At 33.2% G+C, this 18,006-nt stretch overlaps 1 protein-coding gene across 1 annotated transcript; it reads left to right on the top strand.

The window, feature by feature from the left end:
- Nucleotides 1–6,453: 6,453 nt before the first annotated feature.
- LOC149542233 (arabinogalactan protein 41-like) lies at nt 6,454–7,644 on the top strand. Its single transcript, XM_089797243.1, has 2 exons — nt 6,454–6,670; nt 7,347–7,644. Exons 1-2 carry the CDS (start codon nt 6,556–6,558, stop codon nt 7,418–7,420), a joined length of 189 nt encoding a protein of 62 aa, XP_089653369.1. The 5' UTR covers nt 6,454–6,555; the 3' UTR covers nt 7,421–7,644.
- The last annotated feature ends 10,362 nt before the right edge of the window (nt 7,645–18,006 follow it).

Raw genomic sequence — 18,006 nt, 5'->3', positions numbered from 1 at the left:
ATAAATACCAACTACAGTTTTACTTTTCCATTGATCTTGTTCTCTGATAAACACTAACTAATGTTTGATAGTTTCGAATGATCTTTCTTCGGAAATAAATACTTGCTCACAACTACAATTAGACATATATTACTCAGGCTGACAACTGCAGTTTGAAATTAAATACTTGTGGCTGACAATTTTAACCCTTCAACTGCTATAGGCGCCTCAAAAAGATATCGATTGGCGTATTTAATATAGATATTATCTGAATAAATAAATAAATAAATAAACATATATATATATATATATATATATATATATATATATATATATATATATATATATATATATATATATATATATATATATATATATATATATATATATATATAAGCTAATATTTAAATCGGTCAAATAAAATCGAAGGGTTCTCAAGAATTTAGGAGATGACAAGCGATGAGGTCATTGCAAGCGATCAAAATGAAATGTATATATGTGTATATAAACATAAAATTGCATAAAATTGCAAGGGTTATTTATTCAATTATTTCAGTTTTATTTAAAAGATTTAAAATGAAATATGATTTTGGAAGGGTTGCTTTCCTACCACTTATAATTGATCTAAGAGATATATGAGAGCATTAAGATTAGTTGTGGTTATCTATTTTTGCCTTCTCCGTTTGTTTTCTTAGTCATTTTCCTAAATTTAAAATATCTCAAAATTTGCTAAGTGTTTTGTCTCCTCTAAAGCCTTTGAGCTAGAAGACTTGTAAAATACACAAATGGGCACCTACAATTCAAATTTCATGAAAATTGAAGAAAAAATAGTCGAGTTATGGGTAGTCAAAGGTTTTAGTCATTCCAAGAACCACCATTGATGTCGCCAATAGTTCTTGGAATACTCAAAATTGTTGACAAGTTTTTGGTTTTCTCGTGTGTTGACTTTGAGCCTAATGGAGGAGGAATCTCCAATTTGGGTGAATTTGACAAGGCATGCACATAATTCAAATGTCATCGTGAAGAAGTGCTTATTGGATGCCCCAAATTTTGTTTTCAAGGAGTTTCAATTAAAAATAGCCATGTATAGAGAGGTCAAAGATTTTTGTGGTTCCAAGAACAATTGGAACCACAAGTGAGAATAAAATATAAAATGATAGTGTTGTGAGAAGTTCCTATGGTTCTTGGATAATCCAAATTGTTGATGAAGTTCTTGATTCTTTCTTCGGATTTCAATGTCCATTGGGAAGGAAAAAAGAATTCATACTATGATGCCATGATGTTAATGTCCTTTTTGTACATGTGTATCTCTCATCTCATCAGGAATTTCCATCCATGATGGCTACATGTGAAAATCATTATCCATACTCTATTGATTTTAGTGTTGAAGTAGTGAAGTAAGTGACGTAAACTAAACATTTAGCTAAGTGCTTTATTGGAGGTTTCTATTGTTCCTTGAACTATGGTAAACACTAGTTTTTTACAAGTTCCTACTTTGGGTTCAATTCTTGAAAAGGATCAAAGTGACAAAGAACCACATAAGGAAATTTAACTAGCACAAAGTTGGAGGATCTAGTGGTTTTAGGAACCACCAAAACCTATGACATGGTTTCAAGTTCCTTGAGGAACCTTGGCTATTTATAGGTTGGGCTTGAAGAAAGGTAGGGTCAAGCTAAATGAAGTAAAGATGGTAAAAGTTTGAGGTAGGGCCTAATCCTTAGAACTTGATAGGATTTTGCGAAAGAATGCCTAAGCTTGTAAAAGGAGTAAGAGAAACAGGTTAAGCTTGAAGCATAACCCTCGATGTGGTGGCCAAAAAAGATAAGGACAACAGGGGAAAATAAAGGTGCTAAGGAATATAAGGATGAGATTGGTCTTAAAGATTGACACATTATATAGATAAGATGTAAGAAGTTAGAAGTAAGAGTAAGAGGTAAAGGTCAAGTAAAAGGCTTGACTTTGATTGAAAAGGGGCTTCATCAACTCATGAAAGTAAAGGTAAAAGGTAAAGATCAAACTCAAAGATAGACCCCCAAATGTGAAGGATTTCTATGAAATTAGATAAGAAGAGAACAAAATGAAGATAAAAGGTAAAGGCCAATCCCAAGGACCCATCTTTCAAAAGTGAAATGAAAATTGTATTAATGCTTTTCCTTTGATGTGAGAAAGTTGCAGAGGCCATTTTTTTCCACCTTTTATTGCAAGAAGGCCATTTTTGGTGTGTTTTCTTTACTCTGACTTTCTTCTACCATTATTTCTCGTCAACAATCGTCTAGCTACTGAAATCAAATACTTAGCAGTTACAAGAGCATTCTTATCATAATATTTTGGGGAGATGGTACAATATACCTCATTTATTTTTGCACACATCGTTTTCTTACATCCCATTGCATAAGCACCTAAGGCACAAGGGCACACCAAGAGGTTATGAGTCATAATATGAATAATTTGAATGTCTTTGGTTAATTTCTAATGTCTTCAAGTCAATTGAGTCATGTTATGTAAGGCATATGAGCCACTTAGCAAAAATAGTAAAATTTGCATAGAGTTGTAAAAGTGCAACATTGCAAAAATGTACTTTTTGCAACATTTGCAAAAAACTGTTGTCATTATTAGTATATGGGTAGTTAGAGTACAATATAGCTTACATGGTTTTGGTCGGTTAGGGAATTTAAAAGGTCTATAACGTACCAAAATATTATAAAACCATTTTTATAGTTGAGTTTGAAAGGAGAGGCAGAATAAAGGGTTAAAATGTAAGCATTTCGCTTTAAACCCTTCTAGTTGTCCTACTGCAGTAGGGTCCATTTGAGGTTAATGGAGACGTGAAGACTCCATTAAAGTTAAGGTTGATCTTGAAGAAGTGGAAACTGGTGGCACAATCATATTTTTTACTTTATTTTGATAGGAATGATAAGTTTTATTACAATGAAGTTTGAAACATTTTTCTCTATTCATGTTGCATACTATTTTTCTTGGACTTTTCTAAACATTTATCATATTCAAATGATTTGCTTCATGTCTGAAATATATCAGAGTTAAGGAGCAATGTAATAGGTTTAGAGTAAATGAGGTTTTATACCTATCCATGGGTTATACTAGTAGATCAAATAGACTTTTGGAAAATTCTATTGAAACCCTCTACAATAGAGTATATTGGACCTTGGAGTATGCAGTGAACTTGGTTGCGCTATTTTGCAAAGCACTTGTGCATCCACTTGCAAAATAGTGATAACATTGAACATGTAGTTTTGCCACCTTGCAAGTTGTTTATTTTCCACCTTGCAAAATAGCAATGGCTTCACTATTTCACAACATGCCAATATTCTTTTTGGCAAAATGACAAAAAGTCATTAGAGAAACATATGTTTCACTATTTCACAGGGTACCTAAATGCACCCTAAATAGAGAAAACAAAAGATCTCCACTAAATAGTTGGGCTTCATCAAATAGAATATTGTTTGGTTAGTTTTGTATGCCTCTAGAGGAGATGTTTATGATAACATTAAGGATGGATCAACATGATCCTTGAAGATTGGTTAAGTTATCCTGATTCCTCTAGCCACCAAGAAACAATAAACATAAAAAGGCACATGATGGGAGAGAATCAAGTGGCGAAATTTCTTTTGGCTCTGGTTTAGTGATAGCTAGTTCTTACAAAGATTGAAAGTGAGAGTTTGCATGGGCATCTACTGAAAGATTATTTGTAGTGTTCATTTGAAAAAATACTTTTTACATATTTCACCAATTTAACTAATTCTATAGGATTCAACCTAAGGTATTACACTAATGATATTTGAATCTTATAAGGTTTTAAAAATTCCATAATATCAAAGGGAGTCTTAGATTAGAACCTTTTGAGCAATTGAACTTCTACTGAGCTTGAACTTTGAAACATTAAACTTTCACTAGTTTACCATGAGGTTCCTTTGTCTTATTGTGATATTGCTATTAAGATTTAACTGTGTAGTTTTTGAGTCAAACTCATTGACCATGTTTCATGAGTAGTGATTCACACATGAATCCATCTCTTATGAGAATAAATGGAACACTTAGCACTCATTGGATCTAGGTGATGGTCATAGAGGTGAAGGGTAAAGAGAGGGCTAAGATACATAGGGACAAGGAGGGAAAAATGAGTGTATGTGTAGAAGAAATTTAGATTGTCCATTTCATATAGAAATAATAGTTAAAGGGATAAATGCTTATAATGAAAGGATAAGGAGAGAGTGAGGGGATGGGGAAGTGGCTGAGATTAATTATATAAAAAAAGAGGGGTGGAGAGGTGAAAAGATTGAAAGAGATAAAAAAGAGAGGGAAACATAGGGAGAGATAGTGTATAGAGGAAATAGAGTGTAGATATAAGATAGAGATAGGGAGGGAGAAATGAGTGGCTATGTTTGTGAATGAGAAAGATATAAAAATGGAGGTATGGAAGTAGACATGAACAATTTACGAATAACTATTCAAGAACATCATCAAAAGTATACAAGACCAACTATAGTGATAGTGTCATTCAAAAGTGGAGTAGGAATCGAATACAGTTTAGATGGTTGGGTTGCAGTAAGGCGGCGATGGTCGGTAGTTTAGATAGATTCAAGCAAGAAAGATCCCATCCCTAGCAAGTATTCCCACTCTTCAACAACAACACAATAGTAGGGGTCGGGCCCTAGGAATTAGAGTTCTAGCCAATAGCCCTATATTGCCAATTGGAGGACCACCCACCCTACTTAGGGGAGGGGTAGGGGGTAGAGGGAAGTTGCTTTAACTCAGCTTGAATTGTCTATATAATAGTAGGGAAGGGCCTATATAATAGTAGTGGCTAGGACCTAGAACTAGACAATGAATCTACCGGGGGTGTGGTAGGAGAGAGAGTGAGAACTCTAGTTGCTACTCCCTACTATTCTAATGGGCTCCAGGGAGTTTCCATCCACCGTATCTTCCCTTCTAGCACATCGAACTCTACATGTATCATTGTTGCAAAATTCTGATTAGAGATGGGTCCTTGATGCCATAGAATAATAGGGCCTCGGGCTTAATGAAGCATGGCTAAGGAGCTATCGATTAAAGTCCTTGCCTCCCAATCACTCTGATTAGTCTACTATTATTGAACTAATCTTTTCCAGATCGGTCCACTATGGGCTCGACTATGGTAGGAGGACCTAATGTTGTTTCCTCGAATGACACCCATGACTTCAATCGAGAGTGCTAGAGGGGCTCGAGGGGATGGACCAACCATAGCCCATATAATTTATAGGTTGGAGGCCACCCATATAATTGATAGTGCATGCAGATGCAGTGCCCTACCCCTACTATGGCAAAGGGCCCCTTGTATTTGCCGTAGATTATTGGTTGGGTTTTGATTGGCCAGACCCCACATTCTCTGATTCTAAGAGCTAGGGATAGAACAACTATAGTTGTGGCACGACCCCAACACCAACTTGCTAATCTTTATTGCCAAATTCCCTATCAAATTGTAGGGGGTAACATGCCAACAATAATATACCTCAATTATATAGTTGGGGGGGCCATGTAGCTCCCCTTTCAAATTATATCAGCTTAATCCTTGCACTCTTCAAAGGTGCTAGCGCTAGTAAATAATAAAATTCTTAGAATATAAATTAATATATTTAAAGTATAATCATGATGAACAAATTTTATGATTAAGTTTGATATTTTTCTTTATTCTTGCTTGTGTCATTTGAAATACAATAGTTGTTCTTTGAGTTATTTTAGTTTAAGATTGTCATTTACTTTTCATTTGAGTGTATGTAAATTAATTCACAAAAAATAACTAATTTATAAAATTACATAAAGCTTAGCATGATTTAATAAAGGTAATATTTATATATGATTTAAACATAATTATAAATTTATTTGAAAATGATTTACAACTTTGTGTCAATCAAGAATAAAAGGCAAACAACAAAACTATATATATATAATACTATTGCTACTCTAATGCACAACTATTTTGTCTTGTCAATTTAGAAGGGTCAGCTACTTTGGTCTTGACTACTTAATATGCAATAGTATTCACTTTTTATGGATTATTCAAATTACATGTTACTATTGGCCTAACCACTGCAATCCTTTTTAATACAAGAACTAATAATAAAAACATAATTTTCTAAATCGCTTGACCAAACATAATAATGAAAAAAAAAAATTTAAATTGTCCGCATCCTATTACTATATAAATATTTATACACATGGAATATAGACCTTCACATGGTCATGACTTTGAAGCCGTCTTTTTCTGTCCTACGTGCCGTTAACTTGCATTTGCCGGTAACTTCTACTTAGGAAAACAGGTCTCCAGATGGTTCATGGCCGTTGAGGTGCAATTGGACACGGCTTCAATAACGAGTATTGACCACCGTGGTAGTTTTACCTGCTGGCGGCGGTCAATTATGGTATGTTGTACGTTATTATTCCGCGTGCTCATTTCTATTCTTCTTAAATTCCACCTCCTAACGCAACCCCTGCATCGTCTGATACAGAGGCTCAGAAATTGTGAAAGATTTGTTCGTCTGTGTCAAAGATTACAATTTTGAAGCTTTAGCTTTTGCAAACATGTCGGACAGGATTTTGATCAGCTTAATTTTGGCCGTTTTGTTGAGCATGATTGCTCTCAGGGAAGTGAATGCTCAGGATGTCTCAGCCCCTGTTCCTGCCCTGTCCAGCGATGGTACTTCAACCCTAACTTTGATGCTCATCAGAAATATCAAATTTCCGAAATTAATCTTTATTATTTTCATAGATTTCTGGATTCGAGTGTATATGTTTTCTATCAATCCGTCTCTGTTAAAATGTCAGATTCAGCTTCGAATCTGGTATCGGGTGTAGGAATTATTCTCTTGTTTAATTAGGATCCGATTTGGCCTTTACTGTCAACAAAATTTGAATTTGTGAGAGATTCTTTATGAAATGATTACATTTTACTAGTTTTTTGACTTTATAATTGTGACAGATTCTTTTCACTGGTTTTTAATCGTTATATTTGGGACAGATTCTTTGCGAAATGATCGATTTTACTGGTTTTTAACTTCAAATTCCGAAACTGCTTGAAATTGTTATCTCAAAATTGATATCTTATTCGTACTGGTTTTTAACTTCCTATTAGTGAGAGACTCTTTGTCATATGATTACTTTTAATGATCTTTACTTTTTCTTGACTTTCTATTTGTGAGAGATTCTTTGTGAAATGAATAATTTTCTCTGGTTCTCAACTTTAATTGTGGGAGATTCTTAACGAAATGATTTATTTTAGTGGTTGTAACTTTACATTCCGAATCCGCTTGAAATTATTTTCCCAAGTTTTGAATTTTATTTGTACTGATTTTTAATATTGTAATTGAATTCAGGGACCGCCATAGACCAAGGAATCGCCTACTTTCTCATGATGTTGGCCCTGCTTCTCACTTACTTCCTACACTAAGGGCGTATACGAATTTCTTCTGATCATAAAGATTGTTTTCTTCACCGGATTAGGGTTTATATAATTTATAGAATCGTACAAGGGACAAGATCGCCCCTTCTGTAAAGTAAATGCTGTAAAGAAGGATCTGCAATTCGTTATTCATTATCCGTGCTTACCCTGGCATATGATTGTACAACATAATCTTTTTTTATAGTAAAATTAATTTGAGATTTAAAGAGAAATTTCCCTTAGCTAAAATAATTCTGGTATTCGAGTCGTGCAAATTATTTTCAATTCAGGCTGCCATGCCATCGCAAATCACGTTTACAGTGAAATATCTTCATAGAATTTTATTTGGAGAAAATGCAAGAGGATCGGATGGCCACACAATATTTTGTTCTTTCGCAGTTGTTCTAAAACTACAACCCATGTCCTTAATTGCGATTGTTATTTACATTGTTTAATTACATTCTTTTAATGAGGTAAATTAATTATTAGTTAGCCGACGAAACCAGGGGGTTTTCTCTAACCAGAGAAAGTTTAAAACAATTAGCGCAATTAAGGACAAATTTGATGTCGTTTTTCGGTTGCAGACGTTAGGTGCTTTTCCTTTAAGCGCACGCCTTCACTTTAATAAGTGGGTTGCTATATATATATATATATATTAGGGGATGAGGTTCAATTATAGTTCATATTTTAATGATTATTGTTAGATTGAGTCTATTAGCATAAAGATATTAATTAGAAGAATGTGCAGGATCAATGGTATCTATAGCATTCGAGTACTCATTCCTATTTGCTAATACTACTATTTTAATGAGTTTTGTTAACTACTTATTAGCAAACTTGTTAACTAGAACTAAGTATGTTCATTTTTTAAGTTTTTAAATTTTATTCTAAAGTAATATGTAATTTTTTTAAACAACAAAATGATGAATGTGCAATTGCTAATTTGTTGTAGTTGAATTCTTCATTTATTTCTATACTAGACTATTATTACTATAATTATTTTATTTGTCATCGACAATATAATATTATATTATTCTATTCATTTTCTCTTAAATATGAATTAATTCTCACCAATTACAAGTAACTATACTCAAACATTTTTGAAGTTTTTAAATTTATTTATAAATTTAATATACTATACAAATTACATGATTAGCTAAATTATTTTGGTGTTATAGTTGCCCTTTTCTTGGAAGGTTCTCCATATTCTATTTTTTTTTTCGTTCATGCTAATTTGCAAGTTATATTATTTAAACTTATTAAACATCAGATGTAATTGTTACAGTAAGTTATCATTTGACAACATTTTATTTATTTAAAAAACATAAAGCTCAACATCTTATAAATCCATATTTTTAATTGTTAAATTTATTTTAATTTTAAATTTTTAAATTTTTTGTAGTTGACCTTCAAGCCTATTCAATGCACTTATTAGTACTTGTCATAGACTACGTATTGTTATGTCATTTTATGGATTTCTCTTGTTAACTGGTAATTAAAATCAATCCTTTTCACCAATCAAAGCATAGGGAATTTATTTTGTTAAAAAAAAAAATTGTAGTATAAATGATATATTTTGAAGTTTATATACAAAATATTTTTCTAACAACTCATTGGCCAAATCAATTGATCTCTTATTAATCTCGAGTAGATTCCAATCCAAGACCTCCCACATAAGAAACTCACAAGTTACCATTGTGTTGTAGGCTCTTCCCTATATATAAATGTATATATATAGGTCGGTAATAAGAAATATATTTTATTAATAATAACTAGAGATAAAAAGTCTACATAGCAAAAGGTCCAATTAACAACTAGTCCATGACCATTAAAGCACACATATACCATCTAAGCAATTGATTCAAAGAAGTCTTTTTTTAATCGGCTTTTACAAACATGAAACTTAAACATTTTTAATATAACTTTAAAAAGCATATCCCATTGCCCATTTACCTTAAAAATGTTGAAGTTAGTTTCTTGATTGAAGCAAACTTCTTCATTACACCAAAACATCCAAGTTTGCAGTCCATGAATTCACACCAAACTAGTGACCCAAGAAAGCATCAAATTTATTTATCCATTTTACTATTCGTAGCACAGGAGAGCCTAATAGCTAAAAATCTATCCTTTATCACCCACCATCAACATCAAAAAACCATTACATTCATCCCGAATTTATCCTTTAACTCACATGCCAAAACTCTACTCCAAGGCATCAATTATTGTTCGTTATATTCAACTTCCTAGATCTTTACTATGGTTCTAAAAGCCCATTTCATCTACATCCCTTTCATTCTACCTCATCGCTCCTCATCACAAAACCAAAATTTCAAAAAACCTTGCTGATCATCTAATTCCACCATAGGAAGTTCAAATCGCACCATCATCCTTCGCTTGTGGAGTCTAGCAAACTGACACCTATGAGGGTGCACAACGTTAAACCCACACACTCTTCTCCCCTGTTGTTCCTAGAAAGACCTTATTTCATCAATCTACTTGCTTCATTCTATGCAAATATTTTCTTTATAGGCTTCTTTATCCACACCCCCAAGAACCCACAAGAAACCTAACTTCCAAACAACTTCCCCTTTCACCTCATCTTCAAAGCATTTACTACAATTAGACCCAAACACTGACCATGCCCATTCCAGTGAAGAATCTAAACAAACTATCATTTTTTTTGGAAACAAGGACCCCACCACCCACTTTGCTTTGGCTTCTGATGCTTCAGGCTCTAACTCCCAATCCATTATCATTGTCATAATATCCACATTATTTTTCCAGTAGTGACCAACCTTTTGAAATATTTCCCCTAACATCTCTTTAACTACATTAATTACTCCTTTTGAAGGGCAACACACCATATGTTTTAGGTGGTGATCTTAGACCAAGCCAAAGATCAATTTTTGTTGTTTAAATGTAAAGGTAGCCTCCATCACAAAAAAATTCAATTCACTTACCCTAGATGAACTTTCACTTTGTTATTTTGCACTATAAATTTTAATTTTCTTTTCTTATGAGCTTCACACATATAAACTTGGTTTCTTGCTGGCAATCAAACACCCCATTAGACAATAATGAAGTGTCACATCATCCTTACAAACCCCATCACTCATCATTTGAGATATTCTCCCACACCAACTAGATCCACTCATTAATTAATAAGAGGCCACTACCCTAATTACAAGCGTTGCCAATATGTGTAATTTCTAGTCTCCAAATTCGTCACCATCTTAACAAATCTTCATGTACACTTGCCTTTTTAATAACATACTCTATATCGAGGCTCTTAAACAACAATCAATTCAAGATCATTTAAAAACTCTTCCCCCAAACTACTACATAATTCAATTTGACAATCTCTTTTATCTTTAAATTTTGTCACCCATTTTGAAAGCATATTTTTCCTCACCATTACATTCATGGTAGATATGACTAACTTTAAAGTCATCAAGACGGTCTAACTCCTTTCTTATATCAACCACATAGTTTTCTAGATGCCATGTAGATATCTTATTCCTTCTAATTGCCTCAATCAAAATTAAAGAGTCACCTTCTAAATGAATAATTTTCCCTTCTACCTTCTTAGCACATTTGAATGTCAACAAAGCTGCTTGAAATTTTGCTAAATTATCCATCCTTTAATTTCTCACTGCCAAAATCCATTGTTTCACCACCCTAATTTCTAAAAATAAATCCAATCCCCGATAGCCCTGGGTCTCCTATTGCCACTCCATCAAAATTTTCTCAGTGCAACCTTCTTATGGGACTTTCCATTGAGTCCTTTTTCTTGCCAAAGATTTTAAATTATTTGTATTCCTACTAACTAGCAACGTAATATTAATCTTTGGCCACTTTTGCTAAATTACTCCATCTTCTTACAAAAATCCACAATTCTTCAAATATCTTCTAAAACCACTACACTCAATACCTCTTTTATGGCATGATCAATTCGCTAGAATAACCCCTCCAAAGGCTCACACTTATCCTAAAAGATGTTCCTATTTCGTTTCTTCCAAATCTCCCAAATTATTATTGAGGGGAAAACCATCCACACACTTGATAACATATCACCCTATCTGACTCGAGGCTAAGAGATGATGAAATCATGTAAGGTAGCCTTCTAGATACCATGTCTTCCAAGCTTACTTTGCACATATGTGCAAAATGTAGACAACACCTCACAAATAACTAACAAATGGTCTATAGATTCCTCTTCTTTGTTACACATTAAACATTTTGATGAACCATGAAAACCTAACCTTTTCCTTCTTTCTACAGTTAAAATCCTACCCTGAACAACACTCCATGCAAAGGAACTTGCCTTCAAAAGACAATCTATATGCCAACACAAATCACCTGCATCAAAGGATAACAATCTTCTTTATGACAATAAATCATAACCAAGTTTTACCAAATACTTGTCTGAAGATGAAGCACACCATCTTACTTTGTATTCCTCCTCAATTAGATAAAATTTCCTTGTTGGAAAAAAAGTTTCCAAAGAGGCTTGTTGTTGAACACATAACCCTTCTATTCTCTAGTCTCTCCACTTCCATTTCATTCCTAGGGGACCTTCTGACTCACATATGTAGTCTCTTACTTTCACTCCCACTGTGTGCTAAAATGTTGGCACTCTTATATGGATCATTACATCCAATATTGCTCAAGAATGAGATCTCAAATGATGACTCATAGCTCTCTATTCATGGAGTGCAAGGGTTTATAATGGAGACCCTCAATTTGACCTAGTTTGTGCCCATGCAAGTACACCATAAAATGAGAGATTCAAAGAGGAAAAACAAGAGTGCCAGTCTCCATGGTCATAAAATATGCATGCAAATGAAGATGCAAGCTAATCTAAATGATAATGATGCAAAGCAGTGCAAGAAAGGAAATTTAATCTATGAAAGAAAACAACAATGCAAGATTAATCTATGAAAACAAATATGACTCTAAGTTGATATGAAAATACGATGATGAAACATGATGATGGATGCCATGGATGCATGAGAGAAGAAGACAAGAAGAGAGAAGTTGCAATGAAGATCCAATGCCTAAACCCTAAGGCTCAAACCCTAATGCTCAAACTCCTCCAAAACTACTCTCCAAAATTGCAACATAATAGAAGGAGAGGGCTCCTTATATAGTCAAGTGTGGAAGTGGGATGCTTCTCACAACCAATATGGGATAATAGGGTTTGATCCATGTGAGACAAAATTCCACCAATGAGAAAAGAGGAGTGTTTGACAAGAAAGTGGAAAGAGGAAAAAATAATCCCACTTAGAAATATGTGCATTTAAGGGTAGAGAAAAATGATTTTTATTTGTTTTATTTCTTTTTTTTCATCACAAAGAGATATTTAAGTGAGGATTTTATTTATTTAATTAAAAGAGGGATTTTATTTTAATTACAAGTGAATTTATTATATTTAAATAAAAGAAAGATTTTCTTTTAATTAAATGTGATTATTTTATTTAATTAAAAGATAAATTTTCTTTTAATTAAATAAGACTTAGGATAAAATGATCAAACCTTAGGAAATATTGAAATAATTGAATTAATTACGATTTGATCAAGAAAATAATTTGAATTGATTTGATAAAATAATGCAAGGCATTGATTTAGACAATTGATAAATTGATAAATGGGGGCCCATAGTCTAAGCGACCATTTTATGGTGCATACATTTCCTCCTCTTTGACTAATGTATGGCCAATTTGGGAACACATGTAGTTAAAGAATGCAATTGAAGTGTGAGGTCAATTTGGGATCAAAAAACAACCTAGATGTGTGGTTGATTTGGGAACACATCAGGACAAATAATACAATTTTGATTTAAAAAAGTCAAGGTCAACACCCCTATAAATAGTAATTGACATGTCCAAGATAAGAAGCTCAAGAGAGGTTACCCCTAGTGAAGAAAATATTGATAAAGCTAAATCTAGGATTGAAGTTTGATAGGTACTACCCTCTCGTGATCAAAATCAAAATGAGATAGAGGAGAAAAAAAAATTGATAAAATTGATCAAATCAAACTAAAGATAAGGCTCTTGATATAAGATGAAAGATATAAGGATCATAGAACCAAGGTAGATCATCAAGCATGAAAGATCATGCCCAAAGTTTAATTACAAGAAAAGAAGTGGGGCAAAAGTGAATGGAAGATAGAAGTTAGGAAGAGGTGGAAAGAAATGGCAAGAAGAAAGATAATTTTCCTTAAGAAAGAGAATGCCCCAAAATCAATCAACTATTCAAGATTTCAATTGAGATCAAGAAAGAAGAAAAGGAAATGAAGATCAAACATGAAAACAATTGATTAAAAGTCCACAAGAACTATGAAGAAAAACCCTCGCAAACTCATAATGCAACCTAAAAATGGAAATTAACATGAAGTCTAACAATGCAAGCTACATAAAAATGCAAAGGTGTACTTGCAATAGAGAAACTATAACATAGGATTTTGTGCTCATCATTCATTTGAGAATGTTGAGGAACTTATTTTCATCATTGGGCCATTATTAACATACACAAAAAAATCACACAATCATCACTAGTCACAAGCACAACTGTGAAGATATGAATGTGATATATATCATATTGGAATATGTAAAGATTCTAACATAAGCATAAAGGACATAAAGGTCAAGATGACTTCGATGTTAGCTTACCCATTTTAATGTAACAAAACCACACTCGCATCAAGGCATAGATGGTAGGATGACCATAAGAACGAATGTGCAAAAATAGTCAAGGATGATGCCTCAAATATCCTAAGTATTTGAGAACAACAAGAGACACTCTAGAGTTTTAAGATCACACCCACAAGAATAAAGCAAATAAAAACATGCCCCATGTTCCAAGTCCTCTAGCTATGCATATCAGAGAGGCTGATTAGAGAAGGACATTCAACGAAAATCACTAACAAACAATATTAAAAAAATTATGACATAGCTAAAGCATTAAGTGTTGTGTTTAAAAATTTAAGTTTGTTAACTGATACTGAGTTCTAAGGATAAGGATCAAATGCTTGCAAGTAGATAAGATCACATGAAAAAACTGGGTAAGAGCAAACCAATAAGTTTTGAAAAACACATGATGCTAGGGGTTGTATTGAAAAATACAGTTGGGGTGGTGTTAAAAATAAAACACCATTCATAAGGTGTCTTGAAGACTAATGCATCCAAGAGACCAAAGCTAACACAGCTATGCCCCCTAGACAAAGACAAAGACCAATTTGAAACCAAAGCAACAAGGACAAGGCATGATGGAGAAATGCTAAGGGTCAAGGACACACGCAAAGAAATAGGAGTGCAAAGTCCTCAAGTAACACCCATTTCCAGGTTTTCACCACTTGGATTTTATTGCAAGTTTTTAATTTTTTTTTCCCCTTTTTTTAGGACATTTTATAATTTTTTTATAATTTTAAAATTTTGAATTTTTTTTGGAATATATAATTTTTTTGGAGACACATCAAAGCTCATATTGCTAGGTTTTCACTAAGATGATCATTTTTTTTGGAATTTTTTGATTTTTAGAAATTTTGACAATATATCATTTTTTTTTAAGGATCAATAAGTATGTACAAAGGATGCCCCTAGACCGAACATGAATCATGGATAGAACTTTTTCAGGTGCAAGATGTTGACAAGGTCAGGGGGTTTGTCTCCCTCTACTATAGATAGTAAATAAGCACCTGACCCAAAATTTGTTGTAATGATGTAAGGTCTAAGCCAATTAGGTCCAAAATTTCCCTTTTGATCTCTATGTTGTTGATTCTTAGGAATTTCATGCAGGACAAGATCTCCCACTTAGAATTCTCTAGGGTGAACCTTTTTGTTGAAGGGTTTTGACGTGTGCTTTTGATAAACCCTCATATAGTCAAATGACGCTTGACGTTTCTCATCTAGAAGTTTTAACTCTTCAAGTATCATGGCACGATAGTCTTTATCTATAACTAGACATTTGAGGGAAAATCAAAGTGAAGGAATCTCAACCTCTAAAGTTAACACTGGTTCAACACCATATGTAAGGGAAAAAGCAGTAGCACCAATAGGAGTACGAATACTCATTCTTTAGGCCCAAAAAGCCAAATTTATCTATAAGTGCCATTCTCTACCATTCTTACAAATTGTTCTATGTAGGATCTTAAGAATGGCTTTGGTTGATGCTTCTATTTTACCATTTGCTTGTGGAAAGTAAATGGAGGACCAATGTTGTTTAATCTTGAATTTCTTACAGAGTTGTTTAAGGTTCTTATTTTTGAACGGGTCTTCATTGTTAGTGATAATTTCAAAAGGTACTCCATATGAACAAATGATATGGTTCAGAATGAATATAGAGAATATCTTTCCCAAGGCAATAGAAAGTGGGACTACCCATGTAGTGAAGTAATCAGTAGCAATGATAATAAACTTATGTCTACTTGATGAGTTGGGATGAATCTGCCCAACAATATCAAAGGCCCAACATTGAAATGGTCAATGAGATATAAAAGGAATGAGCTCCCTATCTAGAGCATGTATTAGGTTGCCATGTTTTTGACACTTTTCACATGACTTTGCAAAAGTTATTGCATTAATCTGCATTGTAGGCCAATAGTACCTTGCCCTAAGTAACCTTCAGGCCATGGAAAGACCATTGGAATGTTCTCCATAGATGCCCTCATGAATGTCAACTAATGCTTGGTTGGATTCTTCCTTTTCTAAGCATCTAAGAAGTGTTTCATCTAGGCCCCTCCTATACAAATCACCAAAGATAAGGGAATGGTGAGAGGTATTTCAGATAATGTTTCTATGTTCAGATCAGTTAAAGGTTTTAGGTATAATGCCATCATGAAGGTATGATCAAATGGTACCTTAACGGTATGACTCACAACGAACAAGGGTACAAATGAGATAACTTTTTTAGGAGTCATGGATAGGGTGACGTAGCTCTTCCATTAGGAATCCAAATCTGGATTCATGTTGCTTTGACTAAAGGAGTGAAGTAAGTGTAGCCATAGCATCAATTGCTTTATTTTTTGCTCAAGGGATTTGCTAAAACATGACAAATGTGAAGTATCATCTCAAGGAATCAACCATCTTCTTGTAAGGTATTAGTTTCTTATTTTTTGTTAGATACTCATTGTTGACTTGGTTGATTATCAACTATAAATCCCCATAGATGTGTAACTTTGTAATTCTCCATTATATGGCCATCTTAAGTCCATTTGTCAAAGCTTCATTCTTAATATTGTTGTTTGTACATGGGAATAATAACTTGTAAGACTTAGGAATTATGTACCCATGAGGAGAAACAAATAAAATACTAGCTCCTAAACCATTTTGCATAAAAGATCCATCAAATAACATATTCTATGTAGACTTTTCCAAAAAAATTGCTAATTTGCACCCAAAAATGATCTTTTATGAAAAATAAAGAAAAACTTATAAAGTTTATACGAATTACCTTAGAAAATATGAACTTTTTATTGAAGCTTTTTTGATATGATACCAACTTGCAAAAGTAATTTTACACCAAAAAACTAAGCTATTTGAAAGATATGATCAAATCTTTAAGATCTAGGGGTTTTTGTCTCCAAACAAATCTGTACAAGGGTTTAAGTCCAAAAATAACTGAAACCAACCTGTAAAGGTGGGTTTCCCGATGGTGGGAACCAAAAATGAGTGCTAAAATGTTGACACATTTCTATGAATCATTATATCCAAGATTTCTCAAGAATGAGATCTTAAATGGTGACTCATAACTCTCTATTTGTAGAGTGCAAGGGTTCATAATGGAGGCCCTTAGTTTGACCTAGTTTGTGCCCATTCAAGTACACCATAAAATGAGAGATTCAAAGAAGAAAAAAAAGAGTGCTAGTCTCCATGATCATAAAATATGTATGCAAATGAAGATGCAAGCTAATCTAAATGATAACAATGCAAAGAAATGAAAGAAAGAAAATATAATCTATGAAAGGAAATAACAATGCAAGATTAATTTATGAAAAAAAATATGACTCTAAGCTAATATGAAAATGAAAGGATGAAACATGATGATGGAAGCTATGGATGCATGAGAGAAGAAGACAAGAAGAGGGAAGTTGCAATGAAGCTCCAATGTTCAAACCCTAATGCTCAAACTCCTCCAAAACCGCTTTCCAAACTTGTAGCATAACAATACTATATCCACTAACCTTATTATTCTTCCTATGAAATGAGAAGGATAGGGCTCCTTATATAGTCAAGTATGGAGGTGGGAGGCTTCTCACAACCAATATGGGATGATAGGGTTTGATAAATGTGAGACAAAATTACACCGATGAGAATAGAGGAGTGTTTGACAAGAAAGTAGAAAGAGGAAAAAGGAATCCCACTTAGAAATATGTGCATTTAAGTGTAGAGGGAAAGGATTTTTATTTTTTTATTTCCTTTTTTCATCACAAAGAGATATCTAAGTGAGGATTTTATTTATTTAATAAAAAGGGGATTTTTTTTATTTAATTAAAAGGGAGTTTTTTTAATTAAATGAGATTATTTTATTTAATTAAAAGAGAAATTTTCTTTTAATTAAATAAGAATTAGGATAAAATGATCAAACCTTAGGACACT

This window comes from Cupressus sempervirens, chromosome 8 (genome assembly GCF_028749045.1).
Source record: "Cupressus sempervirens isolate cs-2001-9-10 chromosome 8, ASM2874904v1, whole genome shotgun sequence".
In the NCBI taxonomy this organism is placed as follows: Eukaryota; Viridiplantae; Streptophyta; class Pinopsida; order Cupressales; family Cupressaceae; genus Cupressus; species Cupressus sempervirens.
This window is presented reverse-complemented; position numbering and strand designations above follow the sequence as displayed.